The 15,792-nt window shown below is 40.8% G+C and overlaps 1 protein-coding gene across 4 annotated transcripts in view; it reads left to right on the top strand.

Annotated features, from left to right (window-relative positions):
- Positions 1-7,352, top strand: part of ACYP2 (acylphosphatase 2) — a 140,364-nt gene extending 133,012 nt beyond the window's left edge. For 3 of the 4 annotated variants that reach the window (XM_030557729.1, XM_030557725.1, XM_030557727.1), the window contains exon 4: positions 6,696-7,352. In XM_030557729.1, coding sequence (XP_030413589.1) covers positions 6,696-6,810 — 115 coding nt within the window. In that variant the 3' untranslated portion in view covers positions 6,811-7,352. The remainder of the gene's footprint in view (positions 1-6,695) is intronic. The other variant, XM_030557726.1, reaches the window with a different exon arrangement.
- The last annotated feature ends 8,440 nt before the right edge of the window (positions 7,353-15,792 follow it).

The raw sequence follows: 15,792 nt of genomic DNA, 5'->3' as shown, positions 1-15,792 counted from the left end.
CTTCACAACATGGAGTTCCACAGGTTGACAAGGAGTTCCACAGGTTGAATGTGCATTGTGTGAAGAAATACTTCCTTCTGTTTTGTCTTAAACCTTACAAATTACAGTTAGTAGTTCTGCAATTTCACATTTGAGTTCCTTCAGAACTCTTGAGTAGATACCATCAGGTCTCGGTAACTTATTACTGTTTAGTTTATCAATTTGTTCCAAAATCTCCTCTAATGACACCTCAATCTGGGACAGTTCCTCAGATTTGTCACCTAAAAAGAATGGCTCTGGTGAACCTCCCTCACATCCTCAGCCGTGAAGACCAATGCAAAGAATTCATTTAGTTTCTCCGCAATGACCTTATTATCCTTGAGTGCTTCCATGAGCAATGCGTGTCATAAACTGGGGGAGGCTGTGCCTCTCCAAACAGCCAGGTGTGGCCCGTCCATGCTCTGCCCCCATGTGCTCCCCCATCCTGCTTCCACTCAGCGCAGCTCCAGTCTCCCAGGGTGGCCTGAGCTTGGGCCGCTCTGCCCATCCTCCCTGCAGTCCAGGGCTGGGGAGACTGAGGCTATGTTGCATGCTCTGGGGTTGCGGGGGAAGAGGCTGGGGGGTGCTCTGGAGCTGGGGGCACTAGCCTGGGGCAGGGGCTGGCCGCTACGGTGGGACCTCTGGGGTCAGGTGGGGGCGCGGAAGGGACAGGGTCTCTGGACAAAGGGGTGGGGCTGGGAGCTAACTCCCCCAACCGGTGATGCATGCACTGGCCATAAGTGCTCCTTTAGTATCTCAATCATCCAGGGACCCCACTGGTTGTTTAGCAGGCTTCCTGCTTCTGGTGTACTTAAAAAAAAATTGCTATTATTTTTTGAGTCTTTGGCTAGCTGTTCTTCAAATTCTTTTTGGCCTTTCTCGTTCTATTTTTTCACTTCACTTGCCAGAGTTTATGCTCCTTTCTATTTTCCTCACTAGGATTTAACTTCCATCCTGTTTTCCAGATCACTAATAAATATGTTGAACAGCATAGGCCCCAATACAGAACCCCACTGTTCTTCTGTCTCTATTGTGAAAACTCACCATTTATTCCTAATCTTTGTTTCCTATGTTTCAACCAGTTACTGATCCATGAGAGTACCTTCCCTCTTATCCCATAGCTACTTAGTTTCCTTAAGAGTCTGTGGTGATGGACCTTATCAAAGACTTTCTAAAAATCCAAGTACCAGTCAATACAGTTATCACTCTTACCCACACGTTTGTTGACTCCCTCAAAGAATATGAATAGGTTAATGAGGTATGATTTCTCATGATAAAAGCTGTGTTGAGTCTTCCCCATCAAATCATGATTATCTATATTTCTGATAATTCTGTTCCTTACTACAATTTCAACCAATGTCTCCAATACTGAAGTTAGTCTCATTTTTAAAATTACGTTAACTGCCATCCAGTCATCTGGTACAGAGGCTGATTTCAGTGATGGTAATATGTAACCTAATAGTAATTCTGCAATTTTATATTTGAGTTCCTTCAGAACTCTTGGGTGAATACCATCGGGTCCTTGTGACTTATTACTGCTCAGTTTATCAATTTGTTCTAAAACCTCTTCTATGGACATCAGTTTGGGACATAATGCATGGTATTTGTACATAAATTTCACAATGATACTAATAACTAGTGTGACACTGGCTTTCATTTGAGGCTTCATATGACATTCTTTGGTGAACCAGAGAGTACATAACACAATCTGGATATTCCTGTAACCCTCCTGACAGTGGTCATTAAGAGGTTTTTGGGTCACAATGTTCATAATTGGTGATCTTACTGGAATCCACATTGATGACCACATGATCACTGGCTATGTAGCAGTATTCCTTGGTAAACACATTTTAATTCATTGGTCTTCCATCCTACTACATGTGATGTGTCCATATCAAGAAAGTTGCTAAAACCAAACCAGGGTTGATGGAGATGGTTAGCAGGTTTAGCTATGACCAACCTCATTGTGAATCTTGTCCTGTCACTTAATATGGAGCAGCTGACAAAGACGATGAGAATTGTAAACACCAAGTGGCCACTCCTCAGCCTTCCTCAGCATTCCTGAATAAAGGTGATGTAACCATGGCTCACAGGTCTGCAGCCTCCAAGCAAGCTTGATGTTATAACGTGCCACAAAGGCCACCAAAGGGCCTAAAGTCTGACAGCAGCTGCTGCTACACAAGTGTCCACATCTTTAAAGCATCCTCCAGCACTCGTCTGTGATGCTGCCGTAGTATTTGACAGTTGCCATCTGCTCACTATTCCATCTGGATAGGTTAATACTGAGCTGGTTGTAATCTGGAGCTGGAGACTGTGATAGTAATGACTAGGGACTTAGTTTTATCTGCATTAATAACCAGACTCTGGTAATAACACTGCTTCTTGCCCAGTCAGACTGGCCATGAGCTCCAGCAATTCACCAAACTAGCCAATATACATGTTATCATTTCTCTTTCCATTTTTAAAGTCCCTTTGAAAATATTCTCCCCCCCCCCATCTTATTCTATTATTCTTATTATACATTTGCATTACTGTGGGTCTTTCTACAAAGCACTTTGATACTAGTCAAAAGTGTTTTACAAATGAATGCATGATATTATAGTTACATATAAAGGGTTTGAAGGAGGTCTTAAAAAAAATCAAAGATTCTGTACACTTCTTATGTCTGACAATTGTAGGGATTCCCAGGGTCTGCTCCCTAGATTATGGTGAATTTTAATTAAAGATAGGTGGCTTGGCAAAGGGCTGAAAGAACAAACAGTTATTTTATAAAAAATAACGAAAGATACCACTGGATTTTGAAATGAAGCATAGCAGATAGGAAGGTCCTACAGAGTCCTCCTCTGGGCACCAAAACCTATGCGTTACAAGCACTGGTTCAAATTAAATTTTTCAAGGCTTATGCAGGGTGGCAGTGTAAACACGTTGTGACCACACTGGAGTCACACAACTAACAACCCACATAGCTCCTTGGGAGCAATCTCTTTTGGGTCTAAATGTGTGTAAACATTTAGTAGAAATTGGATGTTAATTTGATCTACAATAAACAGTTATAGACCAAATCAAGGCTTTTGCCCTCACAGCCAGTTCCTTCTGAACACACATTCTCCTCCCTAGTTCTGTGTGGTATTTTGTAATGGATCTTTCCCTTTCCACTTAGCCTCGCTTGAGCCTTCCTATAAGGGTGCTTCTATCTTGGATGCATGCTTCACTAACCCACCAAGTGCATTCTTACAGCTCCTACAGTTATATCCCAAAACACTTGAGGTCTAGGCACATAGTTGCTTTCATAACTAAACTTTAGAAATAGAGATTCCTAACTAACCAGGAATCTATACACTTGCCCTCAAGGATAACGTTTATTTATCCAGAGCCGGGCCATTAATACAAGCATTGATGTAACCATTTTGGTGGCAACACTGAAGTGTTTCTACAGCTGTAATATAAGTAATGGAAAACTCGTTTCTTGCTCCATACACCCAGCAAAGGTCTCTGAGACACTTTCAGCTATTACATTGGATTGTCAGAAATTCAACATAAAAAGATCTCCTATCAGCACTTTTCCCAGGTTCTTGATAGGGCTATAATAAACGTGGCCTATGTCCCAGGTGTATTTAATGTGTTGGTTCAAGGTCTAAAGCCTCCACGGATTTGTGGTTCTCGTGGTGGAGATATCAAGAAAAGTCTCAGTGCAAGAATATTTTATTTGTGTAATGCTGAGTGTAACTTTCAGTAAAACTAATCAACAATTTAATTGCTTTAACTGTTCAAAATTCATATCGAATTGAATAAAATCTTATATTTTAACTGCATTGTTAAGTGAACAATTACTTAATTAAGACAGTCTTAGTCATGGATAAAAATGTATGTAAAATGCATTCCTCTTTAGAAGCAGTACACAGAAAATGAATTCTACTTTGTTATTGCATTTGCTTTAGTGCATTCTATTATGATCTAGAATCTTGAGAAATAATTTGATCCTTAAGTACATTTTTGTAGAGCCATTCTAGCAGTAAAACCCCCAAAGTGATTATTAAATCTCATATCAGTTATTTGCATTATTTTCATTTCTGTAAGTTCCTAAAAAACAGTCAATCATCTATCTTTATATCTTGTCAGTGTGCACATAGGATGTACTGTACTTTGTGGAGCAGAGGTATTCATTTGTAGACAAAAAGCACAATACTATACAATGTGTGGCCTGAGGCTCTGGCTAAAGTCAGCTTACACTTTACAGCAGTTTGCTGTAACCGGTCCTGTGACAGGTTTCTGCCCCTCCACCCCCGGGGTGCCATCTAGAACTGGGGTACCACTGAGCCCTGGGACCCACCAGCCTGGGCTCCCTCTCACCAGGGCCGGCTCGAGGCACCAGCTTAGCAAGCTGGTGCTTGGGACCGCCACTCCAGAGCGGGGCGGCATGTTCAGGTACTCGGTGGCAATTGGGCAGAGGGTCTCTCACTCCCACTCTGAGCGAACGACCTCCCCCTGAATTGCCGCAGATCACGATCCCGTCTTTTTTTTTTTTTTTTTGGCTGCTTGGGGTGGCAAAACCCCTGGAGCAAAACCCCTGTCTCTCACTGCTGAATAAACCTGCTGACCAACAATAGAGAGGCTACAGCCAAGATAACCCAGGTACGCAGCCCCCCACAGGAGTATAAACCCAAATTATACCATCTTGCACTGCACAGGAAACTGTACAGTATGAGCTCATAGAGTTCATCTCTCCCTCAATGTGGAGATGAAATGCAACAGGCCCCCAAGCTAAGATTCCCAAGCACTTCATTCCAAACTTACTGGTTTAGATTAAAGCATAAAATAAAGTTATTAATTCCAAGAAGATAGATTTTAAGTGATTATAAGTGATATCAAACAGCTCAAAGCAGATTACTTAGCAAATAAACAAAAAACGCAAACTAAATTTAACATACTAGATAGATTGGATGTGAATTAGCAATTTCTCACCCTGACTGCTGGGGTACAAGCAGACTTGCAGATTCTTAAGGGACAAACTGCACTTGCTTTACAGCTTAGAATAACCAGGTTTTTCATATGCAAGCTAGAAATCCCTTTAGTTTGGGTCCAGCACTTCCCCTAGTTCAGTCTTTATTCCTCAGGTGTTTCCAGGAGTCTTCTTGTGTGGGGAGTAAAGAGCAGCAGATGACATCACTCCCTGCCTTACATAGCTTTAGCATATGCTGGGAATCCTTTGTCCCAAACTCAGTTTGTGGAAAAACACTGACAGCCCAAAATGAAGTCCAGAATCATGTGGCCTGGTCACATGACCCTGTGGAGTCATAGCAGCCATTACTTACAGGCTGTCTGGAGTACTCTCAGGAAGGCTTACCAGGTGGGGAATAAGCATTTCCTAAGGCCTATTGTTTTCCCTAATGGCTCATTACCCTGAATACACCATTCCCAACCAGCTAGCTAGACTGAAAACATCTTGCCTAGTGAGCATTACCCAAGTGTAACTACATTTGAAATACAGATACATATTCAATATTCATAACTTCAGATAGAAAAAAGATACATGCATACAAATAGGATAAAAATATTCTGCGAATAACAATATTTTCAATGACATCTCATGTGACCTGTCTTGCATAAAATGCATCATAATTATGCTATAATCATATTATAAGAATATCATTATGAAGAATATGGGGTGCAGTGTCACAGGTATGTGATAGCAAGGTTAAAAAAATAAACAAATAAAAATACTTTAACATATTTTATTCTCTTAAATAAATAAGAGAAATTAAACCCTTAGGAAATTTAAGTGTTGATAAATCATTGCAGATCCATTTACCGTGAGTGATGCTGAGGATGATAAGTTAGAAAACTTTTCTGCACCATATTTGTACAGTGTATTGTGAAAATAGCAAATTGGAAAGGTATGTTAATTCTTATCTGGAACAAAGTATTAACTAAAGGCCAGATTCTGTCACTCTTACTCACACTGAGTAGTGCCTTGCTTCAGGAGTAGTCCTATTAATTTCAGTGTCATGTGAAGGAAAAACAATGTGTTTATGTAATTAAAGACTGTTCATTATGCACATGCATGCAAGGGCAGAATTAATGTTGCACAGACAGCCTAAATTCTGGCATTTCCTAACTTTTTAATACTTGACTTTGCAACTCAATAACGTTCTCTTAATGTAGTTTGTATGCTGTTTGATTTAAGGTTTCTCTGACCCCCTCAAACATTCCAGGGTATTATAATCCTTTCTTGTTGCTGTTTTTTTTAATTGTATGTAGTGCTCTGGTGCTTGCAATGAGTACTCTATTAACTTTGTAAACACATACTATTATAATGAATGACATAATTAAAGTAGGTAAAACTGAGTACTCGTTTTAATAATGCACCCGTAAGGAGCCTACTTCAGTTAAAATTTTGTTCAGAGTCCAGATTTAATTTTATGTAATATTCTACAATATATTTTGAAACACTGACAAATTTATTTACTATTTAAATAATTTTATCTTGCTTGTAAAGAGAAAAGGGGAAAAACTGCTGAGGGAGATAACATAGTTGGAAACTATTTATCAGGACTAATTTCCTCATTGAAAAGCTGAGCTTCATAAGCCCTTTAAATAGAAAGCATGACAGAAGAGCAAATGCCACACATACAGTTCATTTTATTCTAACATGCTTTTATTTTTATTTTATTTTTCAGGAAGGCCTGGCTGAGTAAAGTTGGAAGTCCCAGTTCTCGCATAGACCGAACCAACTTTTTTAATGAAAAGGAGATCTCTAAGCTTGATTTCTCAGGATTTAGCACTAGATACTAATGGAGGAAGAAATCTTTAAGCACAAAATAATAATGCTTCAGCTGCATAGTAATTTATGTGTCTCCAAAAAATAACACGACAGCACTTTTTTTGATGTCTGCTTCATACTAAAGTATAAAAATGCCCCTTTTACATAATGCAGGACTGTCAGTTACTGTATTAGAAATTTCACAATGTAAATCTTTACCAACATTGCCAATTTATATGTAATTTACTTAGAAGTATAAAAAAATCAATAAAAAATACAACTGCAAAATCAGCAAATACTAATGCACAGTGAAATTTATAAGACATGATCATACAGAATCTAGTCTTTGCCCAATAAAATATTTGGTTTATATATATTAAAAAGCAAACAAATAAAAAACAACTTCAATTTCACTGTGACATAATTAAAAATGTTTAAATACTTTAAGTAATCTTTAAACAGGATCACAGCAACATTCAGTAGTATATCCTATATGCTATGAATCGTAAAGTTCTCTTGTATTATTTGTAATAATTAGTTAATACTGTAGCAAATGTTCTAAAATAAATGTGTTTTGCCCTATAAAACGTATCCAGTCAAGTCTGATTAAAAACTTTCCATAATAATGTCTGGGTAGTTCAGAATATGGGATATAGAGATATGTAGTCTTTCATAGATCTTTTGTCCAATCCCAGCCAGGATAAATATTAACTAAGTTACTTCCATCTGATTTCTTTATGGTGACCTATATGATATTAGTTGATGGCTTTAGTTTCATAGCTAATGGCCAAGCATTTGCATCACAAAAATCACCACTAACTAGGGTTATCACTTAAGACCTGATCCTGCAAAGACTTAGCCAAGTATGTCATATTGAGCATCGATAGTCCCACTGAAGTTAATGCTCATATGCTTAAAGTTAAGCACTTGAAGAAGTCTTTGTAGGACTGATGCCTAAATCTCATCTTTTTTGGTATTTAAGGCAAAGAGGCCAAGAAATACATTGTTACAGAGGCTGAACTCTCCTCAATCCTAGATATGGTCCTTCTAAATCAAGAGTAAAACATACTGGCAGGCTTTGTGTGGAAATTTACATTCCATCTCCACTGGCTGATCCATACATGTTCTAGAGATATATAGAGTCAGTCCTGATGGCATTGATACACCACCATCTTCAAGCATTAAATTCATTTTTTTATTTCATAACACAGCATGTTTGAGATTGTCTGTCAGATGAACCACAAGATGTATACAGAACTTAGTATTTCTGCTGACAACTAGATTTATTTTCACTGGGTCTTTTGTACATAAGCCTCTGAAGATTTCATTCTAGTGTTGCAAGAGTTATTTATAGATTATTGTAGTTCAAACTACACACGGCTTTTGTGATTATCCACAAGCACTCTTTGTTGAAGTCATCATGAATAATCCTTGTTCAATTCAAACTATAAATGGCAAAGTCCAAGTGTAATATCAGTTCAACAACTGATATATCCTATGTCTGATGAGTATATCTTGCATTTCCAAGACCTAATAGATTTACAACTTCTGTGACAATACCTATTACACTTATACACCACACAGGTCAAAGCATTTTCAGCTGGATTTCTTTATTATTGTGTTGAGCAAAGTTATGGAGAGAAGGGCAGAGAGCAGAAAGGACAGTAGATACATGTGGAAATGAGCCACAGTTGAAATTAAGGTCCTGAGCCTGCAATTGCATCTGTCAAGGCTAATTCCCCACCTGGTACGCTGAGTGCAGAAGGTGAGTGTCCGCCAGGACTTGAAAAATTAATACTGGCCACTCCAGGCTTGTATTAAACTTCCAAGGTTACAGCTTTTCTCTGATCTTAGTTTAGTAGATGCTGCCACCATCCAAGTACAAAACCCTTTTGAGAACTTAGGAAGGCACACTTGGTAATTCCTTCCTATGGGGTCCCCCCCAAGCCTTTTCACACACACACACACCCCACCTCCAGGGAAGAGCTGAGAAGAAAAACAAAGGAAATCAGCTGTTGCCACCAGCTAATTAAACAACATGTGCACAAACCTCTTAGGCCACAAAAATCCAGTTCTGTTCTTTAAAAAAAAGGTAAATTTTATTTAAAAAAAAAACAAAAGAAAGAAAATACATCTGGGAACTTAGGCTACTGCTAGATTTAAAAAGAGCAAATACAAGGATTAAGCATCAAGAATAGTTTCTTGAGGTCCAGTTTAAAGGTTAAAGCAAAACAAAAGCACCTGGGGTTAGCACAGAGGAGTCCACAAGCCATAAAAAAATAAAAAGAGATAAACCTGATCTCCACTTCCTGATCTACTTACATATCTGGGGTTTCAAATGAATAGTTTTTAGGTATAATACTGATGATTTTTCATACCTGGCCCCAAGCTTCTTACAGCATAGTTGGAGCCCTGTCTGCCTCCTCCGAGAACAACAATAGACAGACAAAAGGGGAGTCTTGGTTCAATTTCAAAAAGTTCTAGCCTTCCCATTGGCTCTTTTGCCCAGGTGCCCATTCACTTCCTTTTACCTATGCATAGCAGTAACTACTCTTTACAGGTAAAGCAAGTAGAGAACAGCTACTATGAGGGATTTTATAGCTAACTGGCTGGTTGGGTCCATAAAAGGGAGCTACCTCCACCCCTTTCATTTATCACAGCATCCATGTGGTGGGCAGACCTCTGTGCTCATAAAGAATCCCACTGATTTCAGTGTGGCTCTGTGCCAAAGCAAGGGTCCACCCATATAAAAGGTCCTTCAAAGTCAGTGCAGCTTTATGTGTCTCAGGAGTCTGCCCACAGACATAGATCCAGTTGCAGGATGTGGGTCTAAGATGGTGGGGATAATAATAATGTAACAAAAGAAACCAGCACTTACTACTGCTCAAAAACCAGACAATTGGAGCAAAATATAAAGAGAACTCGAATCATGAGACTGGAAGCGACCTTGAGAGGTCATCTAGTCCAGTCCCCTGTGCTCATGGCAGAACTAAGTATTATCTAGACCATTCCTGACAGGGGTTTGTATAACCTGCTCTTAAAAATCTCCAATGATGAAGATTCCACAACCTCCCTAGGCAATTTATTCCAGTGCTTAACCATCCTGACAGGAAGTTTTTCCTAATGTCCAACCTAAGCCTCCCTTGCTGCAATTTAAGCCCATTGCTTCTTGTCCTATCTTCAGAGGTTAATGAGAACAATTTTTCTCCCTCCTCCTTGTAATAACATTTTATGTACTTGAAAACTGTTATCATGTTCCCTCAGTCCTCTCTTATCCAGATTAAACAAACCCAATTTTTTCAACCTTCCCTCATAGGTCATGTTTTCTAGACATTTAATCATTTTTGTTGTTTTTCTCTGGACTTTCTCCAATTTGTCCTCATCTTTCCTGAAATGTGGTCCCCAGAACTGGAACACAATACTTTAGTTGAGGCCTAATCAGCATGGAGTACAGCGGAAGAATTACTTCTTGTGTCTTGTTTCCAACATTCCTGCTAATACACCCCAGAATGATGTTCACTTTTTTTGCAACAGTGTTACATTGTTGACTCATATTTAGCTTGTGAACCCCTATGACTCCCAGATCCATTTCCACAGTACTCCGTCCTAGGCAGTCATTTCCCATTTTGTATGTGTGCAACTGACTGTTCCCCTCCCAGCTTGGTATTGTCTGCAAACTTTATAAGTGTATGCTCTATGCCATTATCTAAATCATTGATGAAGATATTGAACAGAACCAGACCTAGAACTGATCCCTGTGGGACCCCACTCATTATGCCCTTCCAGCATGACTGTGAACCATTAATAACGATTCTCTGGGAATGGTTTTCCATCCAGTTTGGCATTCAACTTATAGTAGCTCGATGTAGGCTGCATTTTGCTAGTTTGTTTATGAGAAGGTCATGTAAGACAGTGTAGTGAGGCAGCCTGGCTCCCCGCCACCCCAGAGGAGAAAGAGCCCAGCCGGAGGCCGGACTGGGCGGAGCTAAAGAGCTCTGAGCCCACCCTGCAAAGAGTCAGCCGCTGACCCGGAACTGTAAAGGCCGGCCCTCAGAGCTCAGTTAAGCCCCAGCAGCCGGAGCGAGCAGATGTCCCTCAGGGAGCTCGGGACTGGAAGACTCCTGCAACCCAGGGTAGCCGCCCAGAGTGGCCCGAGCTCCCCCGCACCCGCTACCTGGAGGAGCTGCTGGAGCTCCCCCGTGCCTGCTACCCGGAGGAGCTGCCAGAGCTTCTCCACGCCTGGTACCCGGAGGAGCCGCCGGAGCTACCCTGGGCCGACTTTCTGGAGGCATTGCTGGACCTACCGCCCAGCCCCAGCTAGGATGAACCCATGCACCTGGATCCTGCGGAGGATGACCCCAGGATCCAGGTAGGCCCCAAGGGGGAGTCTGGAAGTAGCCCGGGGGCAGCCGACCCTAGTCTGGCTGCAGCACACCCAGAGCCAATGTCAGTGTGTTGCGGCCAGGATCCCCACTGATACAGCAGCAGGCTGCCTGCCGCTGTTAGGGCCCCGGGCTGGGACGCAGAGGAGTGGGCGGGCCTGTGTCCCCCCGCCACCCCACTCACGGGTGGCAGTCTCCCCTTTGCCCGACGCTCAGAAGCCTGGCCTACCCTACTGAACAGCTTGCTCAGCCCCTGCCTGAGGGTCTGAGCCCTGCACTGTTGTTTGTAGCCCCGCCCTCACCTAGGGCCTGGGCTTAAACTACTGAACTGCTTGCTCAGCCCCTGCCTGAAGGTTTGAGCCCTGAACTGTTGTTTGTTGCCCAGCCCTGACGCAGGACCCGGGCTTAATATACTGAACTGGTTGCTCAGCCTCTGCCTGAGGGTCTGAGCCCGGAACTGTCGTTTGCTGTGGCGTGTGGTGAGGTGGCCTGGCTCCCCGCTGCCTTAGAGAGGGACGAACCCCAACAGCGGACATCTACAGACAGTATCAAAAGCTTTACTAAAGTCAAGATATACCACATCTACCACTCCCCACTTATTCACAAGGCTTGTTACCCTGTCAAAGAAAAGTATCAGGTTGGTTTGACACAATTTGTTCTTGAAAAAAATCCATGCTGACTGTTACTTATCACCTTACTATCTTCTAGATGTTTGCAAATTGATTGCTTAATTATTTCTTCCATCATCTTTCCAGATACAGAAGTTAAGCTGACAGGTCTGTATTTCCCTGGGTTGTCCTTATTTCCCTTTTTATAGATTGGCACTATATTTGCCCTTTTCCAGTCTTCTGGAATCTCTCCCATCTTCCATGACTTTTCAGAGATAATCGCTAATGGCTCAGATATCTCTTCAGTCAGCTCCTTGAGTATTCTAGGATGCATTTCATCAGGCCCTGGTGACTTGAAGACATCTAACTTATCTAAGTAATTTTTAACGTTTTCTTTGTATATTTTAGCCTCTGATCTTACCATATTTTCACTGGCATTCACTATGTTAGGCGTCCAATCACCACCAACCTTCTTGGTGAAAACTGAAACAAAAAAGTCATTAAGCACCTCTGCCATTTCCACATTGTCTGTTATTGTCCCCGTCCATCTGTCCCTCACTGAGTATGAGGTCTAGTCCTTGGTCTTCCTCTTGCTTCTAATGTACTTGTAGAATGTTTTCTTGTTACCCTACATGTCTCTAGCTAGTTTGATCTTGTTTTGTGCCTTGGCCTTTCTAATTTTGTCCCTACATACTTGTGTTAGTTGTTTTTATACAGCCTTTGTAATTTGACCTAGTTTCCACTTTTTGTAGGACTCTTAATTTTTAGATCAATGAAGAGCTCCTGGGTAAGCCAGGGTGGTCTCTTGCTATATTCCTGTCTTTCTCACGCAGTGGGATAGTTTGCTCTTGTGCCCTTACTAATGTCTCTTTGAAAAATTGCCAACTGTCTTCAATTGTTTTTCCCCTTAGACTTGCTTCCCATGGGGTCTTACCTACCAACTGCCTGAGTTTGCTGAAGCGTGCCTTCTTTAAATCTATTGTCTTTATTTTACTTTCCCTCCTTTCATTCCTTAGAATCATGAACTCTACCATTTCATGATCACCTTCTGCCTTCCACTTTCAAATTCTCAACCAGTTCCTCCGTATTTGTCAAAATCAAATCTAGAACAGACTCTCCTCTAGTAACTGTCTTCACCTTATGAAATAAAAAATTGTCTCCAATACATTCCAAGAAATTGTTGAATAATCTGTGCCTTGCTGTGTTATTTTCCAACAGATGTCTGAGTAGTTGAAGTTCCCCATCACCACCAAGTCCTGTGTTTGGATGATTTTGTTAGTTGTTTAAAAAAAAAAAAGAATGAGCTGTGTGTAAAGTTAACAAAAGGAGCAGTCTTGAGAGAGTGGGAAAAATCCAGTGGAACCCCCTTGTCCACGTGCTTGTTGACCCCCTTAAAGAATACTGCTAGATTAGTGAGGCATGATTTCCCTTTACAAAAACCATGTTGACTCTTCTCCAACAAATTATGTTCATCTATGCGTCTGACAATTTTGTCCTTTATTATAGTTTCAACCAGTTTGCCCAGTACTGAAGTCAGGCTTACTGGCTGATCACCTCTGGAGCCCTTTTTAAAAATTGGCATCACATTAGCTATCCTCCAGTCATTTGGTACAGAAGCTGATTTAAATGGTTGGTTACAAACCACAGTTATTAGTTCTGTAGTTTCACTCCTTCAGAACTCTTGGGTAGATACCATCTGGTCCTGGTGACTTATTACTGTTTAGTTTATCAGTTTGTTCCAAAACCTCCTGTAATGACACCTCAATCTGGGACAGTTCCTCAGATTTGTCACCTAAAAAAAATGGCTCTGGTCTGCGATTCTCCCTCACATTCTCAGCCGTGAAGGCTGATGCAAAGAATTCATTTAGTTTCTCCACAATAGCATTTTTGTCATTGAGTGCTCCTTTAGCATCTCAATAGTCCAGTGACTCCACTGTTTGTTTAGCAGAATTCCTGCTTCTGATGTACTTAAAAAATATTTGCTATTACTTTTTCAGTCTTTGGATAGTGGTTCTTCAACTTCTTTTTAGGCCTTCCTAATTATATTTTTACACTTCATTGCCAGAGTTTATGCTCCTTTCTATTCTCCTCAACAGGATTTAACATGCTCTTTTTAAAAGATGCCTTTTTGTCTCTCACTGCTTTTTTAATTTGTTGTTTAGCCAAGGTGGCACTTTTTTTTTTTTTAATTTGAGGTATACATTTAAGTTGAACCTCTATTCTGGTATCTAAAAAGTTTCCATAGAGCTTGCAAGGATTTCACTTTTGGCACTGTACCTTTTAATTTCTATTTAACTAACTTCCTCATATTTGTGCACACTGATAATGACACATATACGGTAGGTAATCACAAACACAAGCATGTGGAACTTTGAAAATCTAGCCCAAGATATCAGATATCAGAGTTAACAGACAGACAGGATTCAGTTCTAACATCCATGGGAATGTCTGCACACAAATGGAGCCTAGTGCTGTCTGGATGCAGGCAGATGAACAGGTTGAAGGTTATGTGCAGCAATTAAACATAAAAAAATGGATGATGTGGAAAAGAGATTGTATAACTTTTTGTTATTACGGGACCCTGAAAAGCTTGGAGAAGAGGGCTGGCATTTGGTTTTTTAATTAGGTGGTTGACCTTTTCCATGATAGCTACCCAAAGACTGTTAAAATAACTACTGTTCCGTGACTTCTAGTCAGAAATATCTTTCAAAGCTGGGCTGTTTAAGATATGAGCCAATAGTTAAAACAGGTGCAGACTTAACAGCAGGCTTGAGGCAAGGCAGCAAGATGGTGGCAATTTCTGCCCACTAGCTTCCTGCAAAGTTTGGCTGGGCTGGCACATGGGATATTAAGTTCAAGGACTCTAGCGATGGAAGAAGAACTTGTGGATCACCAGCTAAATATGAGTCAACAGTGTAACACTGTTGCAAACAAAGCAAACATCATTCTGGGATGTATTAGCAGGAGTGTTGTAAGCAAGCCACAAGAAGCAATTCTTTTGCTGTACTCCATACTGATTAGGCATCAAATGGAGTATTGTGTCCAGTTCTGAGTGCCACATTTCAGGAAAGATGTGGACAAATTGGAGAGAGTCCAGAGAAGAGGAACAAAAATGATTAAAGGTCTGGAAAACATGATCTATGAGGGAAGATTGAAAAAAAATGAGTTTGTTTAGTCTGGAAAAGAGAAGACTGAGGAGGGACCCGATAACAGTTTTCAAGTGCTGTGACTGTGGCCGCACTGAGATTGCTCAAAATCTGGGCAAACTGCAAAGAATGTGGCAGATGTTCCCCAACACAGGTGTTTATTCAAATAATTAGATTCACCAAACCAGCAACAAAACAGCTTCTACAATACCTTCCTGGTTACCCAGAAACCAGAAATACAGTTCCCTTTAAGCAACCCAGCTCTGGGCTCCAACCCAGACAGCCAACTCAAATATGATGAGGATTACTGAAAATCTTGCTCATCATATAAAAAATTCTACCAATCCCAAAGGATTGGATACATTACTCACCAAGTTAATGAATATTTCAGATCTTACCCAAATACACGCTTACAGCCAATTCTTATTAACTAAACTAAGATGTACTAAAAAAGAAAGAGTATGGTTAAAAGATCATTATACATACAGACATGAATACCGTTCTTAGGTCAGTTTCATAGTAGCGATGGTGAGCTTTAGAATTGCAAAGAGTCCTTTCCAGCATCAGTTCATCAAGTTATAGTCCAATGGCCAATATCAGGATGATCCAGAATGGAACTGGAAGCTCAGTCTTGTGACTCAAACTTCCCCTGATGAAGTTTAAGCAGATCTGAGATAACAGGATCAGGGCCCAAGAGTTCTTTTTATAGTTCTATGGCAGCCTTTTGACAGCGTGCTGTCCTTGGGTGAACAATAGGCAATCATCGTGGCTTGAAGTAAGACCTGCTTCCTAAACACCACCCGTAATTAGCTACATGGATTGGCATGAGGCCACTGCCCATCTCCCACCATTTACAGGTAATTTATTACATACTTTGA

Source organism: Gopherus evgoodei, chromosome 3 (genome assembly GCF_007399415.2).
Source record: "Gopherus evgoodei ecotype Sinaloan lineage chromosome 3, rGopEvg1_v1.p, whole genome shotgun sequence".
Lineage (NCBI taxonomy): Eukaryota > Metazoa > Chordata > Testudines > Testudinidae > Gopherus > Gopherus evgoodei.
This window is presented reverse-complemented; position numbering and strand designations above follow the sequence as displayed.